General features: G+C 45.3%; 2 protein-coding genes across 2 annotated transcripts in view; both read left to right on the plus strand.

The window, feature by feature from the left end:
• The first annotated feature begins 12,417 nt into the window (after positions 1-12,417).
• LOC138983196 (uncharacterized) lies at positions 12,418-15,382 on the plus strand. The gene is made up of 2 exons (XM_070356608.1): positions 12,418-14,096; positions 14,172-15,382. The coding sequence occupies exons 1-2, from the start codon at positions 13,711-13,713 to the stop codon at positions 14,890-14,892; spliced, it is 1,107 nt and encodes a 368-aa protein (XP_070212709.1). The 5' UTR covers positions 12,418-13,710; the 3' UTR covers positions 14,893-15,382.
• A 2,006-nt stretch (positions 15,383-17,388) lies between these two features.
• Positions 17,389-21,339, plus strand: part of LOC138982725 (matrix metalloproteinase-21-like) — an 81,448-nt gene continuing 77,497 nt past the window's right edge. Inside the window, exon 1 of the mRNA XM_070356048.1 lies at positions 17,389-17,565. The gene's annotated coding sequence lies outside the window, so the exon portion shown is untranslated. The remainder of the gene's footprint in view (positions 17,566-21,339) is intronic.

Here is a 21,339-nt window from a genome sequence, read left to right on the forward strand (position 1 = left end):
AGCTTCAGACTACCATCACCAATACCCAATGTTACATATATTTTACCATACATTATTCTTTGTATTGAATGCAATGCCATAGAAGATGAAATACATTTTCTAGATAAATGCAATAAATATGTTAAATTAAGGGATGAATTTAAAGAAGATGCTTCACATATCAATATGAAATATGCTAACAAAAATCCAAGTAACTTATTTTTAGAAGACGAAGTTCAAGTTCGTCTTGGCAAATTTGTTACGGATTGTTTTAGCATTGTATAATGCATTATTTGTTGTTTGTTGTGTCAATAACTTTACTGGTTCATGACAATAAACATTATTCTATTCTATTCTATTCTATTCTATTCTATTCATACAGATTTGACAAGCAAAAGCTGTAAGTGGTAAAGAAATGTGTAACTTACTCTTCAGGAGTAGTCTGTAATGTAACACGCCAGTAAATCCAGCACCCTATACTCACGTGACGCTGGTAACGTGACTAGTTATGACGTTACTTTTCAAAGATGGCGGCTGCATGTTGCTGCTTTAGCGACTGTTTGGGCAATGATATTTTGGTGTGACTAAGAGTAAGACGTATTTTCATCGGACAAAATGTTAATGTTTCTAACCATGAGTAAACTGTGTGGTTTTGTGTGCTTGCATGCTTGCGTGCGAAATTCTGCAATCGTAAACAGTGCATGTTTGAGACTGCGAGGTGTGTGCGTGTCACTGTGTCAGTGTGCGTTTGAGACTGCGAGGTGTTTGTATCACGATTACATATCCCGTACCTATGTTGCATATGATTTTAGTTTGTTTATAAGGATTTGGTTGTAATGAGTGATGCTTGGTTTCTCTGCAAAGATTCCTAATTTATGCAGACAGGTACTCGCGCCGGAATTTGGCTGATTCCATTTACTTTCGGACTTTTGCGGCTTTGTGAATGTATAATTTTCCCCCAAGTAACGCATATTATCATGATGTTTATCTAGGGTTCTTCTTTTTATCTGTATGATTTATGAATTTGTCCATTATTCCAGTTTAGAGAGTTTTGTAATTTTCCGCACTGAAGTTGGTTCAGTGCCTTCACTAGGACCATTGTTTTTGTATCCCACTAAATAAATATAAGTTTTTACGAAATTTTATCTATTGTAACAGAAAGCTAAAGGTCGTAGCTTTAATTTTATGTATTGTTTGTTAGGATTGGTTATGTATTTGTTTAAATAACGTAGGGTAAAGCATGTGTAAGAAACACAGATTCCGTGTTTCTGGCTGTATTCAAGCGATTTTTATTCTCGCCGGACGGCGCTTTCGCTGCAGTCCGCGCCGGGGCTATAAGTATAGGCCGAACACCGGCATAAGTATCGCCTCACTGGTAGCCCGGCGGCGGGCATCACCAAGTAAGAATAAGGTTACCACAAAGTATTCTGAACCAAAGAGACGCAGCGAAAGGCTGGTTGGGCAAGGCTCAAAAGAGACTCTTGAAGGCCCTGGCGAAAGGCGGGGACAACGGGAGGACTTGCCCGGCGCCGGGAAGGATCCTCAAGCAAGAAGAAGTCTGACATTTAACTCCAAGGGCCCCCAGGCTGCGTTGCCTGGGGGCTCCCAGTCCGTCTGGGAGTACCCAGAGTCCTATTGGGACAAGATTCCGGCAAACTCTGCATGGCGATCGACTGTTTCTCCAACTCTCAGAGAGACAAGGACAACCAGAATACAATGTGACGAACGGAGAGTCGGAGGTGGCCTAAATGAGGATGGGGCATCCCCTGACTCTGTTCCTCCCATCTCACCAGCAGAGAACCAAACAGGGGTCGCTGTGCCCGAGTCCCAACGGGGCTCTCCCAACTTAGACACTTCCTCCACATCGGGGGGCCGCATCACAAACAGCCAGGCCTCTGAGGGCACTGGGAAGAAGGCAGCCCGGCGAACTTCTCGCAAGCAAATGGTGAACCAGCCTGTACCAACCTTTTTACAGCATCCAGTCATCATGACCGATCTCTGCCAGTCCACCATGGCTACCCTTAAGGGTCTTGGGTTCCGACTCGCGAAAACTGTGGGCCACCTGGTGGGAGAGGTCCTCGTGGTAAGGCCCCTCAACCCACGCAAGTGGATTATTGGCTGCAAGTCTGTGGTGCAGCAAAATCGACTCACCATGATCACAGATCTTGGTGGTGTCAAGGTGCAATGCACCATCCCAGTGCCAACAACAGATGGAGTCATCAAGGGAATCCCCACAATTGTAATGATGGAGGAGTTGCAACAATCCATCAATCAAGTGATTGACTCTGATGGGCAGCGCTCTGGGCTCATTAAAAACTGCAGTAGGCTGAAACTGCGCAACGGTAAACCTTCTCAGGCAGTGAGGGTGACATTTCAGGCGGCACTACTGCCTGAAATTGTGATGATTAACAGACAGGAGTACCTTGTGACACCTTATGTGGCACCAGTGTCACGCTGCTATCGATGTCAGCGGTTTGGTCACGTGAGGGCTGACTGCAAATCAAAAAGTGACCATTGCCAAAAATGTGGGTCTGAAAAGCACAAAGAGCCCTGCATTGTTGCAAAGTGTATCAACTGCAAAGGTGTCCACTCTGCCGCCTACCAGGGTTGCCCTGCCCTCAAAGAGCGCCAACGGGCCAACAAAATACGAGGGACAGCGTACATGCCATTTGCACAAGCAATGCGGAGAGCAAAGCAAGAATTGATGGAGGAAGATGAAAGAAGGGCCATGCAGGTACCAAAACCTACCCCTCTCCAGCAACATGACCCTTCTTGGCGCCCGGAAGGGCTGTTACTACCTATCAGGACTGACTATGCTGACGCAGTGAGGCATAACAGCATTGCAGGTAACCAACAGCCTCAAGAAGGTCCCAATAGACAAGTTCATGACAAGGCGACACAAGAAAAAGTTGCTTCCTCCCTCAAGAAGCCCAACGAGGGGCTGGAGGAAGAGGAACAACAACAGATCCAAAGAAAACCAAGAAAGAAAAGAAATAGGACAAAACGAGCAAAAGAACAAAGACCAGTACAAGGTGATACCATGGAAGTGGGGAACCATTCACCCCTGTGTCAAGACAAAGAACCTGATGATAACATGCAAGAAGATGATCTGGTGAAACGGCTACTGCCACAACTTCGACAGAGCATCCAGGAAGACGTCACTAGAATGGCTGAAAGTGTGTTTGAGAAACGCAAAAAGATTGAGTCACGGCTAACTAGACTGGCATTGTCTAAGCTGGATGCCCAGCCAGCAGCACCTATCAGTGAGGACCCGGCAGCTTTTGTTACCAAGGCCCTTACGTTAATGGCCAATGCAAAAGCCCAGCATGATCCCAAATTACTCCTGGACAGCTTGTTGAGCTTGGGCAGGACTGTCTGTGGTAAACCAGACTTCCATTTCAAGGCAACAGCCAGTCATAAGGCCCTATGTGCGATACTCTCGGGGGTTCCTCTGAGTGAAGGGGAAGAAATTAGCTTTACAAGTGACATCAATGGGGGGCCCAACTAATGGAAATCGTCCGTCTTTGGCTCACAAAAGGGCACCATCCGACTCAACACGATTGCCCAGGAAAAGTAGAAACCTGTCTTTATTACAGTGGAATGCGCTGAGCCTTAGCAGCCGGCTTCCATTGTTAGTAGATCATCTGAACAATTTTGAGACTGATATTGTTGCTTTACAGTCAGCCTCGGATAGGATAGGAAACCTCCCACGGTTGGAAGGTTACTACTACCCACCCGAGGTTGCCCTGGCTGACAATGGGAGAGTACATGTTGCCACATACATCCGGGCAGACCTCAAGTACAAGCTTATAGACCCACCAATGCAAGATATGGAAGGACTTGGTTCCATGTGTGCAGTGCAGATCTCCATGCGGGGAAGGAGGCCACTTAATCTAGTGAACGTCTACTATCCCAGGGGCTGCAAGGCACAGGGTTGTACCAATTGGCTCACTCAGCTCTCGTCAAATTCGGGCAGCTGGGTAGTGATGGGGGATTTCAACGCGCACCACCGGATGTGGGACGCTGACGCAGTGTCACGTTTCAATATATCACATAAGGTGATTATGAAACGGTTAGTTACTTCTCAGGGCCTCACATCCACGTCGGACATCGGACATATGAGGATATTTTTTTCAAATGTCCTATACATTTTTCATGCAGGATGACAAATGTCCTATTGTTTTTGTCACAAAGTGGTCAATGTCCGATTATTCTATCATTTGCTCCGGACATCGTCAGTACCTCTCAATTTACAGTAGTTTGAATGCTATTTTATCGATGTATTGCGAAGCGATGTGTAGCAGACGAAATTAGACACTTTGTGCCTCTAGTACCAAAGAGTTTCCAAGGCTCGCAACTCGGAATGCTCGAAGCCAGTTGAGAGTTGCCTCCCTTCGCGCTTTCACCGAAAATAACAAACATGCCGCCTAAACGAAAACTGTTCACAGAAAAGGGACAGAAGAAATTACACTTCAAGTCCCTTCCCTCATCATCTGTCAGTAGCACGGAAACTGAGCTTCCTCCAGCCCCAGAGCAGTTAGAGCCCGATCGCCCAGGTGAGAATGTCGATCGCGATAGTCAAACATCGGAGCCGAAGAAAGACACTACGCCCTCCCTCACCCCCACGCGTAACTTCGTCTCAAGCTGGGCGACATCATTCCCGTGGGTGTCGCACGACCCAGAGAGGAAACTTATGTTTTGCACCTCATGTCAGCACACAGGGAAGTCCAACACTTTTACCGTTGGCTGTTCGAACTTTCGCAAATCGGCCCTTACCGATCATCAGGAAACCAAAGACCATGCCGTTAGTGTGCAAGTGCCATCTCTCCAGAGAGACAAGGAGATAGTTGAAATCCGACAGCTGACAAAACAAGAAAAGGGGGCAGCTGTGGCAGTCAAATCTGCTCACTGGATGGTACTGGAGTGTTTGCCGATGACAACATTCAAATCTTTGATGTGGGCTGTTGCACGAACTAGAAGTGCCAAACGTTGAGCAGTTAGATCTGTCTACAGCGACTCACTACGATTCAACAACTGCTTTCTTAGAGTTTTTGAAGGCGATGTCAGATGCCATCACACCTGAGCATCAAGATATGCTGATGCGTGTGTACCTGGAGGGGCCAAAGGATGACATTCACAAGTCAGAGTGGGTGGTGAAGGTTGTTGAAAAGTGGACATCCACGAGGAAGCGAATGCTCTTCAGCAAAAGAAAGGAACCAGCACAGTAGTTGAAGTTCAGAGACAGAAACACTGCACTGACTCAATGTAATTTATTTTATATTTTCTGTTACCTTTTTGCCAAGAAAAGTATTTTTGTTCGTTTACCCTCGTGCCAAGAAACTAGTCAAGTTTAATTATATTTACGTTTTGTTACGGGAAAAAAAATTTCCTATTGATTTGTTTTTGTTCAGGACAAATGTGACCCTCCACCACGGAATGAGTCGCATGTCACCTTTGCATGATTTTCATATTTTTACATTTTCCTATAGAGTTTGCTATGCTCTATCCAGTGGTGAAAACCGTTTTAGAAAAGAGCGAAAACTGTTTGAGTTATAAGCATGTGACTAAGGTGATCCTCACACTGTTACAAGACACTCCCCGGACTTATATTAAGCCTAGCGCAGAACCGCGCGGGGTGACATGCGACTCATTTCGTGGTGGAGGGTCACAAATGTCCTATCACTTTTACATTGGCTAGGACATTTGTCCTATGCTACCTCTCATGGATGTGAGGCCCTGACTTCTAACTAACTAACCACACCACGATCCACACTCGCAGTCATACAAATAGATAAAGACAACAAAAGTATAAGTTTCAGACGCCTGTTTATGTAAAAACTCGCCACCTCCCTCGAGACTTCACTCAAAATATGTTCTTTTTACGTTCACAAGACGTAAAAAACTAATGGTCACTGACAAAATGCCAGTTAGAATAGAAAATTATAGTAACACGCTGATCCCGTGTAAAGATAAGAAAATACGACTGTTTTTCTCCAAAAGTGCTAGTTCATGCAGGTGTCACACACCCCACGTCGTCCCTACTCGAGTATAATCACAGATAACATAAAGACAACGGTGGTCAACGGGGTGCGTAAGACATGGTGCACTTAGCTTTCTTTCGCCACTGGGTGGACGTCCTGTAATTAGTCTTTTAGCCTCCACAACTGCTCCGTCGAATGAAGTGCTGGTTTAGCGTAGTGACGAAGCAGGGAACAGTGGAGGCATCAGGCGCCGCACCCAGTCGCTGGTTAACGGGTTAGCCGGTTCGCTGGTTAGCTGGTTAGCCGGTTCGCTGGTTAGCCGGTGTGCTGGTTAGCGTGTCCCCGCAGAAGGCAGCCCGAACGGAAGTTAGGAAAACGAAGGCTGCAAACAGAAAAGCATCGGTGCACTAAACATGTCAGCTACCCCTCACCCTCCACCTTTAAACATGTCATCTTTACATATCTCATCGAGCACGTGGGCCTGCACAAAATCAATGGACTTTTCACAACAACAAAACAGCCGTCTTTTCGTCTTTCTCTCCCTATCTGCAAAAACCATATACAGATTAGTATTTTAGCGTCACAGAGAGCAAATTATGCGCTAACCTGGAGAGAACAACAGAGAGTATTTCATTCCACAAACACAGACTCGTCAACAGCATTAAATAATGATTTATTACCTCAAACAGCCTATGAATGTAGCACTCTCATGGAAGCAAAACCCGCTTCCTCCCTGGAATGGCCTCTGTTCGTCAACAGTGACAACAACATCCAGAAACCCCTTGTCGAATACTTATGCGAAGAACCATCGCACGACGAAGGAAAGATTTGACGACTCGTCCTCAGCAAAACATGTGCCAGTAAGAAGGTGATAACTTGTTGAAGATCCTCTAGAGTGCCGAATACTCTATTCGGTGAAAACCATCATACTCTATAGACCCCTGTATCGATCCTTCTTCTACGGCCGCTGGGTGTCAAGTGCCCCGTCCTTGTGTCTCAGACAGACAACCTTGAGAATAACACGTGACTGACCTTGTCACATAAAAGGTTCAGCTATCGACAATTCTGCCTCGCCAAGCAAAATTACCCCCGTGAAAAGCGTGCAAAACAGAAATCTCGTGCTTGTTTGGCGCTGTCAGCAGAATCTACATCCGGTGACTGGAAAAACAAACGCTTTCTGTTGCACTGGATCAAGAGAGGGCACCCCACCGAGTGACCTTTTCCTGATCCCTGTCACCTAATCGTGACACGCAGAAAGTAGCCCTGACACTCAGCTGGCTGAAGACATCAGCATCTCAGATTTGGTGCTACTTAATGATGGCACGGCCACCAGACAAGCCCAGTGACAAAGAGACAGATCATCTGCCATTGATCTTACCCTGGTTAGCCCCGAACTTGCCCTTACCATCGACTGGCAGGTCTACCCCAACACACTCGGATCTGACCACTATCTGATACACGCGACCATCCATGAAGCTGACCCTGATCCTGCTGAAGTTGATCGTACGCCAAAGTACATCTGTGCCAAAGCAGATTGGGAGAAGTTCAAGAAGACTCTGACGCATATATGTGGAGAGACTGAGTTCAAAGACAATGACATAGACCAGTACTATGGTAACATCAGACAGGCAATCCTCAGTGCAGCTGACCAAGCTATTCCAAAACGCGCTTCTGGGCCTCAAAAGAGAGAACAGGCACCTTCCCCCTGGTGGAATGAAGAATGCAGAGCTGCGGTGCAGCGCAAACGGCGTTTTACAAAAGCATATCAGAAGAATCAGTCAGCCTCCAATAAAACAGCCCTCGAAGAAGTTGAAAAGGAGTGTGCTGCGGTCAATGAACAGGCAAAAGCAGCCTACTGGACAGATTTCTGTTGTAAAAAGGTGCATAACCAAGGAGACGCGTCCCTTGTATGGACCAAGCTGCGAAAATTCAAAAGGAAAGTGTTCTTGCCTGAAAAACCTTTGCTGAACGGGAATGAGTACACACAAAGTAATCTTGAGAAGGCCGAGGTGCTGGCTGAGACATTTGCAAAAGTCAGTCAGGCAGCTCATATGCCACAGTCGCTCGCTGATTACCGTCGAAGGGAAGAAGATAAATTCGGGCGAGCAGCAGCAGACAACTCACTGCCGATAAACCAGGATCTGGGTATCAATGAGTTGAGGAAGGCAATCCAAGGAATCAAATCCGGAAATGTCGCAACCGGCTTAAACCCCATTTCATACAACATGATACGCCGGTTTCCTGAGCCCATGCTGGAAGTGCTGCTACAGTTTTACCAGCACTGTTGGGCGAGCTCAAAACTTCCCTCAGCCTGGAAAAACGCTCTGGTGATTGCTCTTCCCAAAGACGGTAAACCCCGGCACCTGCCGACAAGCTACCGCCCAATTTCACTCACACCTCACCTTGGCAAGGTATACGAAAGAATTGTAAAAAACAGACTAGAACACTTTCTTGAAAAGAACAACATTCTTCCCCTCTGCCAGGCAGGCTTCAGAAAGGGTCGAGCCTGCATGGAGCATGCGGTAAAACTTACAGCCTACATCAAGAAGGCTAAAGCACGAGGCAGAACAGTGCTGGCAACCTTCTTCGACATTAGAAGAGCATTTGACACGGTCTGGCATGGAAAGCTAATTCAGAAAATGTCCAACATGGGGATCTCAGGGCGCCTGCTGGAATTTGTCCAGGAATTCCTCACAGACAGGTCCATGGCTGTTAGAGTGGGGCAGTCCATCTCTCAAACACATGTCCTAGATATGGGGGTGCCTCAAGGAAGCATCATAGCCCCCATATTGTTCAGCATCATGGTCCACGATGCAGCAAATCTGAACCTCAAGGAGGCCTCATTGTCTCTGTTTGCCGATGACATGGCCCTCTGGGAAGCAGTCAACTGCAAGTCAGAAAGAACAATCAAAACAAAAATGGGGCGGTACCAAGAAAAAGTCGACCAAATCGCTGACTACATGCATACGAATGGCTTTGAGCTATCTACCGAAAAAACCGTGTTCATGGCTTTCACAGGAGTGCAGCTTGTCAAAAGGACATGTTCCATTACCATAAATGGGGTGCAGCTGGTGCCAGCAGATAAAACCAAGTTCTTGGGAGTGACATTCACAAGCTCTCTCAGTTGGGGCCCACACATAGACTCACTTGTGAGAAAAGCTCAACGCTCTCTAAACCTGATAAAGGTTCTGAGCAGAGAGTCGTGGGCAGCCGGAAAACCATTGATCCATCTTGTCCGTGCCCTTGTTCGGTCGCGCCTCAGCTATGGCCAAGAGGCTTTCTTTGCAGCTCCTGACAGTCAGTGGGTAAAGCTTGAAAGAGTAGAAAGAGCCGCTCTCAAAGTGGCGCTGGGGGTCCCCAGATCGGCAGTCTCCACTCTACTTTACCAGGAAGTGGGATGGCTGCCACTGAAAGAGGAATGCCACCTCAGATGTGCACAGCTGGCTGTCAGAATACACTGAGTCCCAAACACGGCAGTGGAAGTATTTACCCCAGACATGGGAGATACCGACCACATGCAATACAAAGCTCTTGAATCCAAGACTCATACATACCAAACAGTGCTCCCAATATACAACCATGTGAAGGGCATATGGGAACAGAGTGGCCTGTCCAAGGAAAAGCTGGTCACAGGTGGTACTCTTCCTTACCCTCCATGGCTGCTTGAAGCCCCAAATCTGATCATAGACTATGGAGACGGCCTCAAAAAGGCAGAAGACCCATTGCTGCTAGCCACAGTTGCAAAAGAAAAGATCGATCAACGATTTAAAAGTCACCTACAGGTCTTCACAGATGGTTCGATCCTGCAGTCAGGGGAGGCTGGGTGTGCCTTGTCGATTCCTGGACTTGATATAACACGAAAATACAAGCTAAACAAGGGGATCAGCATCTTCTCTGCAGAGTTATTTGCTATCTACATGGCCTGCACACTGATAAACGATCTGCCAACCCCACCCCTGGGGGTGGTCATCTTTACGGACTCAAAATCCTCGTTGCAAGCACTTGCACATGGCACCAAGAACAGAGGAGAGATGCAAACTGAAATTCATTTCTTAGCCCACCAAATTATGACAAAAGGAACAGACTTTTCCCTCATGTGGCTGCCATCCCACACAGGAATCCGGGGAAATGAAATGGCGGACAGAGCAGCAAAAGCAGCGGCTATGTCAACCATGCCAGTGACAGACATTCGGCTCTCCTGCCAGGAAGCCAAACTGCTGCTAGCCAAGCTAAAAAGAGAGGAAAGAGAGCAGACACTGTCACAAACATGTGAAGAGAGAGGATGGATACACCTCCCCTACAATAGGAAAGGGCACCACCTCCCACTCCCCCCGAGACCCATGAGCCTGTTGCGTCGCTTGCGCACGGTCAGCAGCCGCATCTACTGGGACAAGGTAGTCTGTCAGTGTGGCAAGACTGGACACCTCACACACGTGTTTGAAGGTTGTGACACTCTCAAGGAAGAGATGTCTAGTCTCATCCGCTACAGAAGGGAGAATGCTCTCAGTCTGGGAGACTTTCTCCGCCCACACCCATCACTCGGAGAGAAACCGATGATGGTCTTGGTCACCAATTTGTTCACCTCAACTGTTGCGAGCTGGTTCTAGTGTGCTTGCAGCAGACCCAGCACAACACAGATCCACTTCTGGAATCTTAAGCTAAATGTGTCCCAAGACACACATTTTGTAGTCCTGGCATCCTGAAAGGCAGAGGCCCCAACCTACAGGTTTGCTACCATACCAAAAACGCCTCCAGACACGGGAACTTGGGAGCAGAGGCAACAGCTCCGCTTGAACCTCAGAAACCAAATGTGCCTCCAGACACACAGATCCCTTAGACGGCCGAGGCTGTGGCCTCTAAGGTTCTCTTGTACCAAACCGCCTCCTGACTCTGCATCAGATTGCTTGCGCTGGCATCTGCTTACATAGACCCACATTAAGTCACCACCGAGTGGTAGACACAGACGACATTTGGTAGCACTGACTGCCAGCTTCACGGTAATGCGTACCCATAGCGCGGCTCTGCATGGGTGGGAATGTTCTGAGCAAAACACTATGTGTTACTCCATACCCCCCGCCCTCCATGGAACTTCTTGACCCCAACAAATTGGGGGGGGGGGGGAGTTTGCCCAGTCGGTAGGGGCGCTGGCTTTAAAACCGGTTGTTACTATCAGCGTGGGTTCAACCCCCAAGTTCGGCGTGGGATGTGTGTCCCAGAGTCAACTTTGTGCAGACTCTCCTCGGTGTCCGAACACCCCCGTGTGCACGCATGCGCACGATAAAGATCCCAGGGTCACAGCGAAAGCCTCAGGCCTTGGAAACACGAATACATGCATGCAAAAATATGAAGCCCGGGTGTCCGTTCGGCCAACAGCCAAAAAAGTAACCATTTCAGCACTGACCCAAGACGACCCAACCCGGTCCCTAGCCCATTTCAGGTCTCCTCTAGCAGCCGGCAGCCAGCTGTCTACCTCCCCCCCCCCCCCCCCCGCATTTTTATTTTTTATTTTCATACAAAGCCGGGTTTTCCCGTGTAACATGCCCCTAATGGCTTTGCCGTGAAGGCGTAAAACTTTCATTTTCTCGCGTAAGTATCGGGGCGGGGACGTAGCTCAGTTGGTAGCGCGCTGGCTTTGTAGCCAGTTGGTCGCTATCAGCGTGGGTTCGATCCCCACGTTCGGCGAGAGATAATCAGCGTGGGTTCGATCCCCACGTTCGGCGAGAGATTTATTTCTCGGAGTCAACTTTGTGCAGACTCTCTTCGGTGTCCGAACACCCCCGTGTGCACACATGCGCACGAAAAAGATCCCACGTTCACAGCGAAAGTCTCAGGGCTTGGAAAACACGAAGACACGCATGCATTATCTCTCGTCTCCGATTATCATGATCGTATTTCGATACTTTGACAAGACAAACCCAATGCTGGTGTGTCGAAGAAGACAGCCACAGCGGGCTTGTTCGAATCAAAGTATCACACCATTATCTTCAGCGTATTACCAATACCTGTCCCAATATAGACCAGTTGGTCTAAGAGGACGTTAAACCCGAATAGTCAGTCGGCATAAGTATTCATTTGCTCCTAGCACCTGAACACGACACTACACTTGCTTTGCTGTCTACGGGTTTCGCCTTCGGCCTCTACGTTTACTTGCATTATTTTCTTGAATAAAAAGTTGAAACAAGACGCTTGGACTTGGGCTTCGATTCTACTATCATCAATATCAATATGAGGCTTATATCGCGCGTATTCCGTGGGTACAGTTCTAAGCGCAGGGATGTATTTTTATTTTTTTTATGCAATTTATATCGCACACACATTCAAGGCACAGGGATTTATTTATGCCGTGTGAGATGGATTTTTTTTCAACACAATACATCACGTATTCACATCGACCAGCAGATCGCAGCCATTTCGGCGCATGTCCTACTTTTCACGATCTATTATTCCAGACGGGTATTTTGGTGGACATTTTTATCTGTGCCTATACAATTTTGCCAGGAAAGACCCTTTTGTCAATTGTGGGATCTTTAACGTGCACACCCCAATGAAGTGTACACGAAGGGACCTCGGTTTTTCGTCTCATCCGAAAGACTAGCACTTGAACCCACCACCTAGGGTTAGGAAAGGGGGGAGAAAATTGCTAACGCCCTGACCCAGGGTCGAACTCGCAACCTCTCGCTTCCGAGCGCAAGTGCGTTACCACTCGGCCACCCAGTCCACTCCTCCACTACACAACAATAAAAGAAAACATTCTTGCAGTGCTGACAAAGACTCGAAGACACGACACAACACTAACCACAAATCACAGAACAACAATAAAACTAAAACAAGTTTTCATTGTCCATTTTGCTCTAAATGTTTATCCCAAAAGAAGCGCTCTGACAAGACACATAAGCCTGCTCCATCCAGACCAAAACGCAAGTTCAACCAGTTCGCACCCCATGCCTAACCAATGTAATATCTGTCAACAATGTTCTTGTGCTACTGTGCAGGAGCTATGTGTTCACTATAGAGAGGGACATGAATATAATGTTAGCATGCAAGAAAATTGTTTTTCCAATATGGATGACTTTCAGAGATGGAAATGTACGATTGAAAAAGACAGCTATTCTAACTTTTTTTTTAAAGTAGAGGCACCAAACAGACTTCTACATCTTATGTATATTATTTTAAATGTAACAGGTCCGGGAAGGCTATCATAAAACCATCTGATGAACCCATCTGATGAACGTAGCAGAGCGCTTAAAACGCAAGGTACTTGTAAAACCAATACTATTTGTACTGCATTCATGACAGCTTTCAATTCTTTGGAAGATGGGACGGTGAGGGTTATATACTGTACAGATCATGTTGGTCATGCCCTTGAGATGTGTCATCCAAGACTGTCTGATGATCTGAGAAGCCTGATTGCTGCAAGCTAGGCTACAACCTGGGATTGAGCCCCACAAACTTTTAACTGAAATTCGCAATAACATTACTAACATTGACAGAGACACTCTGGCAACACAACAAGACATCTTAAACATAAGAAAGCAGAAGAGTGGAACCCCCCTTTTAAGACCTTAAAAATCTGAGAATATCAGGTCTTAAAAAAGAGGGAGTCTTAAAATGGAGGTAAATTTACAGAGGTTATGAACAGAACATCTGAAAAAACAAGGTCTTAAAAGGGAGGAAGTCTTAAATTGGGGGTCTTAAAAGGGGGGTTCCACTGTACAATATCCCCCACATTCAAAAAGATGCTGCAGACGGTATGAGCACACACCTATGGGTAGATCAGCTAGCCGCCACAGAAACAGACAATCCCATCATTTATTACAACCCACAGGGACAAACTAAGGACACTGACACTCTGCAGGAGAACAATTTTTTACTGTGTATTCAAACACAATTTCAAAGAGAAAAGATGAACAGACATACTCACAAAATGGTTTGTATTGATTCAACCCACAAAACCACCCAATATGACTTTTTACTTGTAACTTTACTTGTTATAGATGACTATCAAGAAAATGTACCCGTGGCATGGGCTATCGCTAACAGAGAAGATGAAAAAACCTTAACAGTACTAGTATTTTTTACAGCAATTAAAGCTGCAAACAATGAGAAAGACATTCCAACCAGCCAGTATTTTTATGAGTGATTTAGCTCAAAACTTTTATAATGCATGGTATTCTGTATTTTCACTACCACAAAAACAACTATATACTGTTCTTGGCATGTTGACAGGGCATGGAAGAAAAACACTGTTAAACTCATTGCTAAAAAGGAAGACCAGGCAGAGGTGTATGCATACCTAAAAATGGTTCAAATGGAGACGGACCCAGGGATCTTTAACAGACAACTGCAGGAATTTCTTGGTTTTCTTCAACTGAGACATAAAGCGTTCCACGATTACTTTTATCCTCATTATGTATGTAAAGATAAAGTGTTGCTTTGGGCAACCTGTCATCGTATTGGTTCCTTAGCCAATACAAACATGTATGCTGAGGCATTTCACCGAGTGTTGAAAACTGTATACTTTAATTCAAAACAAAACAGACGCGTTGATTTTCTGATACATGTCCTGTTCCAATATGCCAAGAATAATGTCTTTGAGCAGTTCATCAAAGCAGAGAAAGGTAAAGTAACCTTCCGCACTAAAGAAATAAGGAAGCGACATTCAGCAGCCATGGGTACAATTAAAGATGATTATATTGTTAACACTAACTTAGACACTGAGTGGCTTGTACGTTCAACAGATGAAGGCCAGCCATACCTAGTTACACGGTTAAACAACCAAGAGCCGTGCCAGTGCAAACTGCAGTGCAGTCTGTGTGGTGTCTGTACTTGTACTTTTTCATGTCAGTGTGCAGACTTCCTAACACACGGCCACTACACATGCAAACATATATATGCATGCACTAAAAATCAAACTCAACCAAACCAAACCTGAATCCAACAGTATTAAAGAAGAAGCAGTAACACATAATGCAGAGTACTATGCTCCTTTCCTTTTTAACAGAAACTGTGAAACCAGCAATGTCTGTCTGGACAACCAACAACTAAAAAACAGGATATTATTTAAAATTACTGAACTCAAAGATCTTGTGCACAAAACACAAACCACAGATGCCTTAAAAGCCATCCTTCTAAATATAAATTCTGCATTAAGAGTCGGAAAGGGTATTGAAGACTGTTCAGGCATCATAGAACCGGAGGTAACACATAAATTTCTACCTAACAAGAACAACCAAACACAGCGAAGCAAATATCACTTCACGCAACCAAAATTTAAAAATAGAAATACTCAGTTTAATAAAGCCCAGCTCAAAAGAAATTAATTTATTAAGTCAGGAATTGAATAAAATTACCCCTGCAGTCTGTGGGCTTTATCATTCAGATGAGATGTATGCGTACATATGCTTAGGCTCAAACTATGAACAACCAGTTACCACATTAAAAGTATCAGATTATGTTTTCAGTGTTCATACTATCCAGCATTTTTGATCTGTTTTTATGTATGCAAAAATAAAATACATGTATTCAACTAAAAGATGATTATCAGATCCTCTTTCGTACAGGTATACCTGATTACTACTACTATTATATTAAAACAGTTACTACAATATTGAATAATAATATTGATCTCAAATGACTCCAGTGGTGTCTGTCTTTTTCGGTTTGCATCTTTAGAATGGAACAACCAACTTCAGTTGTGCCGCTCAAACTCAACGATGAACAGACTGGCCTGTGGTGTATGCCCCCCACTGACGCGCACACACCTGGCAGTCTCAAACATATATATATATACAGTGACACGCACACACACACCTCGCAGTCTCAAACACACAGTGTGACAGCGACACGCACACACCTCGCAGTACACGTCCTCGCAGTCTCAAACATGCACTGTTTACGATTGCAGAATTTCGCACGCAAGCATGCAAGCACACAAAACCACACACAGTTTACTCATGGTTTGAAACATTAACATTTTGTCCGATGAAAATACGTCTTACTCTTAGTCACACAAAATATCATTGCCCAAACAGTCGCTAAAGCAGCAACATGCAGCTGCCATCTTTGAAAAGTAACGTCATAACTATTCACGTTACCAGCGTCACGTGAGTATAGGGTGCTGGATTTACTGCCATCAGTAATGTAAAGCACCACGCCAAAACATCCTGATATCTCTCCAGTACATGTATCCATGTTTAAAGGTAAACTGTTGGAACTGGAAGACAGGAGCTGTATGAATGATGCACATCATCTCTGGTTTCTCGGGAGGCCTGAAAACAACCATAACAATATTATCATAAAGTTCTATTAACATGTCTTGAAAATGAAATAAGTACTATTTCAACTTCACTATCAGACGATTCAGAGCCAAATCACTCACTAATTCAGTAATTGTTTTGTTTATTCTTTTACAACCATAGTTCATACACTGATACAGCAGCATTTGATTATGTGCATACAGATTAAAGACCAAGCATTTTCTAAACTTGAGTAAAAAAAGAACACAACAAGCACACACTCTGTGACTCACACTCACAGTCACATCCAGTTACTCAGTAACACACACATACACAACAGATGAATCTTGCTCAGTTCTACAAAGGCCACGTTTGCTATGGTCATGTCTTGGATTTTAAAAACAATAACTTACCTGCTTGTTGATCCAAACCGATGATTGAAAATCAGTGAGAGTAGTGTAGAACAGTGGCAGTGCGATTCATCGCCAACCTCCCCATTCAAGGCAGACCGTGTCCAAAATCAGCTGTATCATTCACATCCCGATTGAATTCTTTCAGAAGGGCAGTCGGTGTTTCAACTTCTTTGTCGGTATATTTCTCTGGTGGACGTGTTGAACTGCCAAATATTAGATTGTTTTCAATAATAATTATATCAGTCACGACGGCCGCCATGTTTTTCGTCATCAATACTATTCATGTACTCCACTAAGGAAGAGCGTTTTATTGTGTCTTAAAACCGACTTCTCGGGAAAGTGATCAATCGAATTTTATGGTCCACAAAAACTTGCTTCATATTTTATTTAAGGACTACTTTTATTTGCCTTTATTTTTATGGCGCACATTTTGTGACCCACATTTTGTTTTGGCCTTCATTTTGTGGTCCACAAACTGGAAATGTGTCCCACAAATTTGTGGGCTTATTTTTGTGGTCCACAAACTGGAAATGTGTCCCACAAATGTGTGTGCTTATTTGTTGGATTAATGACATCGAATGCCAAGGATAACAGATCGTCTGAGCCGGCGACACCTCCTACCACCCTCCCCGCCCCCTCCAACGCTCTTCTCTCCGATCCTCCTCCCCCACCATATTCCTCCTGAACCCCATACCCTCCTCCCTCGCCTCCCCCTGTCTAATGTCCCCTTCTCAGCCCCCCTCTGTCCTGTCTCTTTTTCCCCTTTTCAAGTCTGTGAATCAGTCAGTTTTGAGCGCGTGAACTTCCGAGCGGGCGCCGAAGTCTGTATACAAAGGGCCTGGGCGCACTTAGAGCCATCAGTGTGTGGAGATCACTGAGTGACGTTCAGTGTTTATGGATCAGCATTGTTGTTAGCCTACCTAAACGACACTACACCATACTACACTACGCAAGACTGTAAGTACAATACACCTGCTTTATTTTCCGGTTTCACTCCTCAGCGAACATAATCTCTCTCTCTCTCTCTCTCTCTCTCTCTCTCTCTCTCTCTCTCTCTCTCTCTCTCTCTTTCTCTCTCTCTCTCTCTCTCTCTCTCTCTCTCTCTCTCTCTCTCTCTCTCTCTCTCTCTCTCTCTCTCTCTCTCTCTCTCTTCAGTTAAACATCAGCGATAGCTGTCAACCTGTGATCGTTTTCTGACCTAGGTAACATCGTAGCGTATTTTGTTTTACAGTCGACTTGGTTGTCTGATTCAGCATGAACGCAGTGAGATCATCCTTTCACCATGCTAAATTTCTCGCGTTCGTAAATTCGCGGATCCAGTCATTTGCTTCCTTTGTCGTAAATAAAGCTTTTAAACTATTCCCATCTACCCGTAGCAGCGCAGATTGTGGCGGAAAGTGTTATTAGACTCCTTGGTTTGTACATTAAATAGAATGGTAGGTTTTTCGTGCATCAGCCACACAGAACTTTCTTTAAAAACGTTCTCGTCGTGGGGAAAAAATGAAAGCACATCCTTATTTAAACTGCATATTTATGCAGTCCATAATTATAGACGGAATAACTCCCCTGCCACACATCTACCTGTGGCCATAGATTCAGGCTGTTCGATTTAAAACGTTTTAACTGAAGACCGTGAAGACTGAGCCCAACGTCATTTTTGCTGCCACGACTGAGTATGTTCAGCTTTTATAACTGTCCGATATTTTAGTAATAACGTTAACTTAGCTGTTTTGTCGTTTATCATTTGCCTTCGCCGCAAGGAACAAAAACATCCCACACAAATTATAACAAGGACATGAGGAAGAGGAAGTGTTGAGACTGTGCATCAACGCTAATTCCGATTCCTCAACCCATTTTTCATAGCTGCGAAAATAATAGTTTGTAACGCATGGTGCGACGGCCGTAAATCGGCTATGTGCTGTGTGTCAACTCGCCGTCCCTTGTGAACTGTTGCGTGTTTGCAGAAAGCATTTAACTCACTTTCAGCAAGTAAACAATGAGTCACAAGTATGCAGTGTTTTGCTAAACACCCCTAGACAAAACCCCGAGAAGTATTACAGTGATAAATCTATACCACTAGTATGAACATAGATAACAGTCGGAGGATCTTCAGCGCTTGAAATTGTTTTAACGCCAAGCTTTCACCGCGAATTTGTATTGAGTGTTGCGTTGAAAAAAAAGGGTAATTTAAGGTGGCAGTGAATTAGAATGCCGAACTCTTTCTATGCGGGGGAACAGTTTTGTTCGTTTTTCTCACACTCATAGCGGTGAACATGCTTCTTCTTCTTCGGCGTTCCAGGATGGTGAACATGCAATTAATAGTAAGTGCAGCTTTAGTCATAGTGTAAGGGGAGATTTTGTATTTACTTGGTAAAAACAGAAAAAGACAAAAACTTGTATTGCTCGAATAGCAATGTTGGTAGTGGCTTTGAAGTCAGGATATCTGGGGCAGTTGCTTTGAACAGTGACGACGGTTTGAGGTGGGCCATAGAGCTTGTCGCAGAAGCATGTTGGCATGCAGAGGATCCTTTCAGTTCGAAATATCATCGAAACGCCTGGGATATAGTCCGTATACGCATCAAACAGTTTTTCAGGGGTGTTCCCGGCCACTTTCATCTTTTTATCAAAAACCAAAGACAATGGGCCACGTTTGTGTTACTAATGAATCAAATTTGTCTTCCTCAAATTAAGACAGACTATTATTCATTAGACGGTAACTGCGCGTTATGTATTTCAAGGAAACGCGTCAATGTTTTGAGTCGCTCGAAAATTCACATGTCGCCCACAACCGGCTGTGAGGACTGACATCATTTACGGAGTTTCTCCGACTGTCATGTTTAACCTTGTGTGTGTTGCATGACTCTGTTGCTTCCTGTCCGACTTTGATATGACAGTCCCGGGATTAGGTAGGAGGAGATAAGTCAAACGGCTTGGCCTTCTGTGAGCAGTCTTTAACCCCGTCCCCACCTGTCTGATAGAAGGCAGGTAAACCGTCTGTCGATGAATATGATGGGGCCAAGCCTAGTAGGAACAAGGCCATGAAAAATCATTGTCTCGCGTTTGCTGTTTGAACTTATGCAGTGTGCGCAGAAATCGTAAAGGAAGCGCGGAAATCGTCCTGATAAATCTGTTTATGTCGCGGAAACTATGTGGGGTAACACGATAAAGGAAATCATAAATGAAGCTTGTCTGACGGAAAGGAGGTCATGTCATTCGTCGTAACCCACCACACCAGAGAAACAAAATAACAGGAGGGAACGATAAATGGGTAACGGACCAATTGAATGAAAAATGTCCTTCCTGAAATGTTTCGGCAACAAGTGTTTTCTCTGAGTAGGGAAGAAACCCGGTAAATGGATTAGTCTGTGTCCATTCCAGCTTAGTCTCCCAGGCCTTTTGAATATGTCCCGATCATAAGTGAAGTGAAAAACGTGTCTATCAGTACAAAGAAACTACAGTCAAGCTGTGCAACACTTTGGTGAGGAGAAGCCAGGGAGTTTTCGAAAGGACACAAACGAACAGGTACAACCTATTTCTGCTTACCCGAGACCTTAAAAGCTAAATCAGCCACTCACTTATTCAGGTATCGAAAAGCATCGGTACATTTACTGTCACCGCATTCCACTTTGAATAATTCAGTTCCGGTGTGATGAAACTGACACTTTTTGCCTTTGATTGGCATCTTTCATGTCTCCAGTTCAGTTCACCAATTGAAATGCATAGAAGGGGAAGCGGTGGCTCCTATTCCTGAAGGTTAGTAATAGACAGCAGACTGTTCCTTTGGCAACAATGTTTGGGAGGAAAATAAATACCTGAGATCGGCTACCGCTTTTTTTGCGCTCAGATTTCGCCATGAGACGCTCAAGTTTAGGTTGGGGGGGGGGGGGGGGGGGGGATATAGGTTAGAAAGGTAAAGCGTCATCCGAACCCACGTTGTCGCCGTAAACTGCTGTGACGTCACGGCGAAGAAAAAAGTTTGTGAAGAAGCGCGAAATCATTGCTGATAATGAGTGTGTCTGCGGCCGTGCACAAATAAAAAAAAAATCGGTGACGGAGGAAAGAATAAACGAGCGAGATACCTGGAAGCAACGGTATTTTGTGGATTTCCACACGTGTGTCTACAGCTTGCAGCGTGTGTTGGCGCGGCCGGTAATACGCTGACTTATCTCTTCTCATGTTGTTGACTGAGCAGGACAACTTGGCGACGGTCGCTTTATCGCCGCACGGACCCGCGCTCTGTGTGAATGAACAAACATGCAAGATGTGGGGTCGGGGCGGCCGTGATGCAGCATGCAAATGACGCTAATATGTATGGCGGGGGAGGGGAACAGAAAAGTGTGTGCTGTTGTGGTTCGGGGGGGGGGGGGGGGGGGTAGCGGGATAAGGGGGTTCACATTTGAGTGGCGTGATGTGGCGTGATGTGTCCGTTGGCGTATTTAACTTCAGGGCCCCATCCTTACCCGCCTTGATCTCTATGCCATTCCCAACCTCTGTCTTCCTTCCTTTTTTTCTCTCCTGAATCTCTAATTTATAACCCGCCCCGGCTTCTAGACCTAAAACAAAAGTTTCACCTCCCCCCTTGCCCTTCACATTGGACGATCAGAGTCTTCGTGTTACGAGACATACCCAGGTTGGAGTTTTTACCCCAAGGTGAGCTGCTAGGGCAGAGAGAGGTTTGATTTTGATACAGATTTTATGCTATTGGGCAGACACGCCTTTTTCCTTCAGAGA

Source organism: Littorina saxatilis, linkage group LG12, assembly GCF_037325665.1.
Source record: "Littorina saxatilis isolate snail1 linkage group LG12, US_GU_Lsax_2.0, whole genome shotgun sequence".
Classification (NCBI taxonomy): Eukaryota; Metazoa; Mollusca; class Gastropoda; order Littorinimorpha; family Littorinidae; genus Littorina; species Littorina saxatilis.

Bases quoted from the DNA above. Each gene is read 5' to 3' on its own strand.
- LOC138983196 (XM_070356608.1), top strand. From the start codon at position 13,711: ATGAGCACACACCTATGGGTAGATCAGCTAGCCGCCACAGAAACAGAC. The intron at 14,097-14,171 runs GTGATTTAGCTC...TATATACTGTTC, and splicing joins ACCAGCCAGTATTTTTATGA to TTGGCATGTTGACAGGGCAT.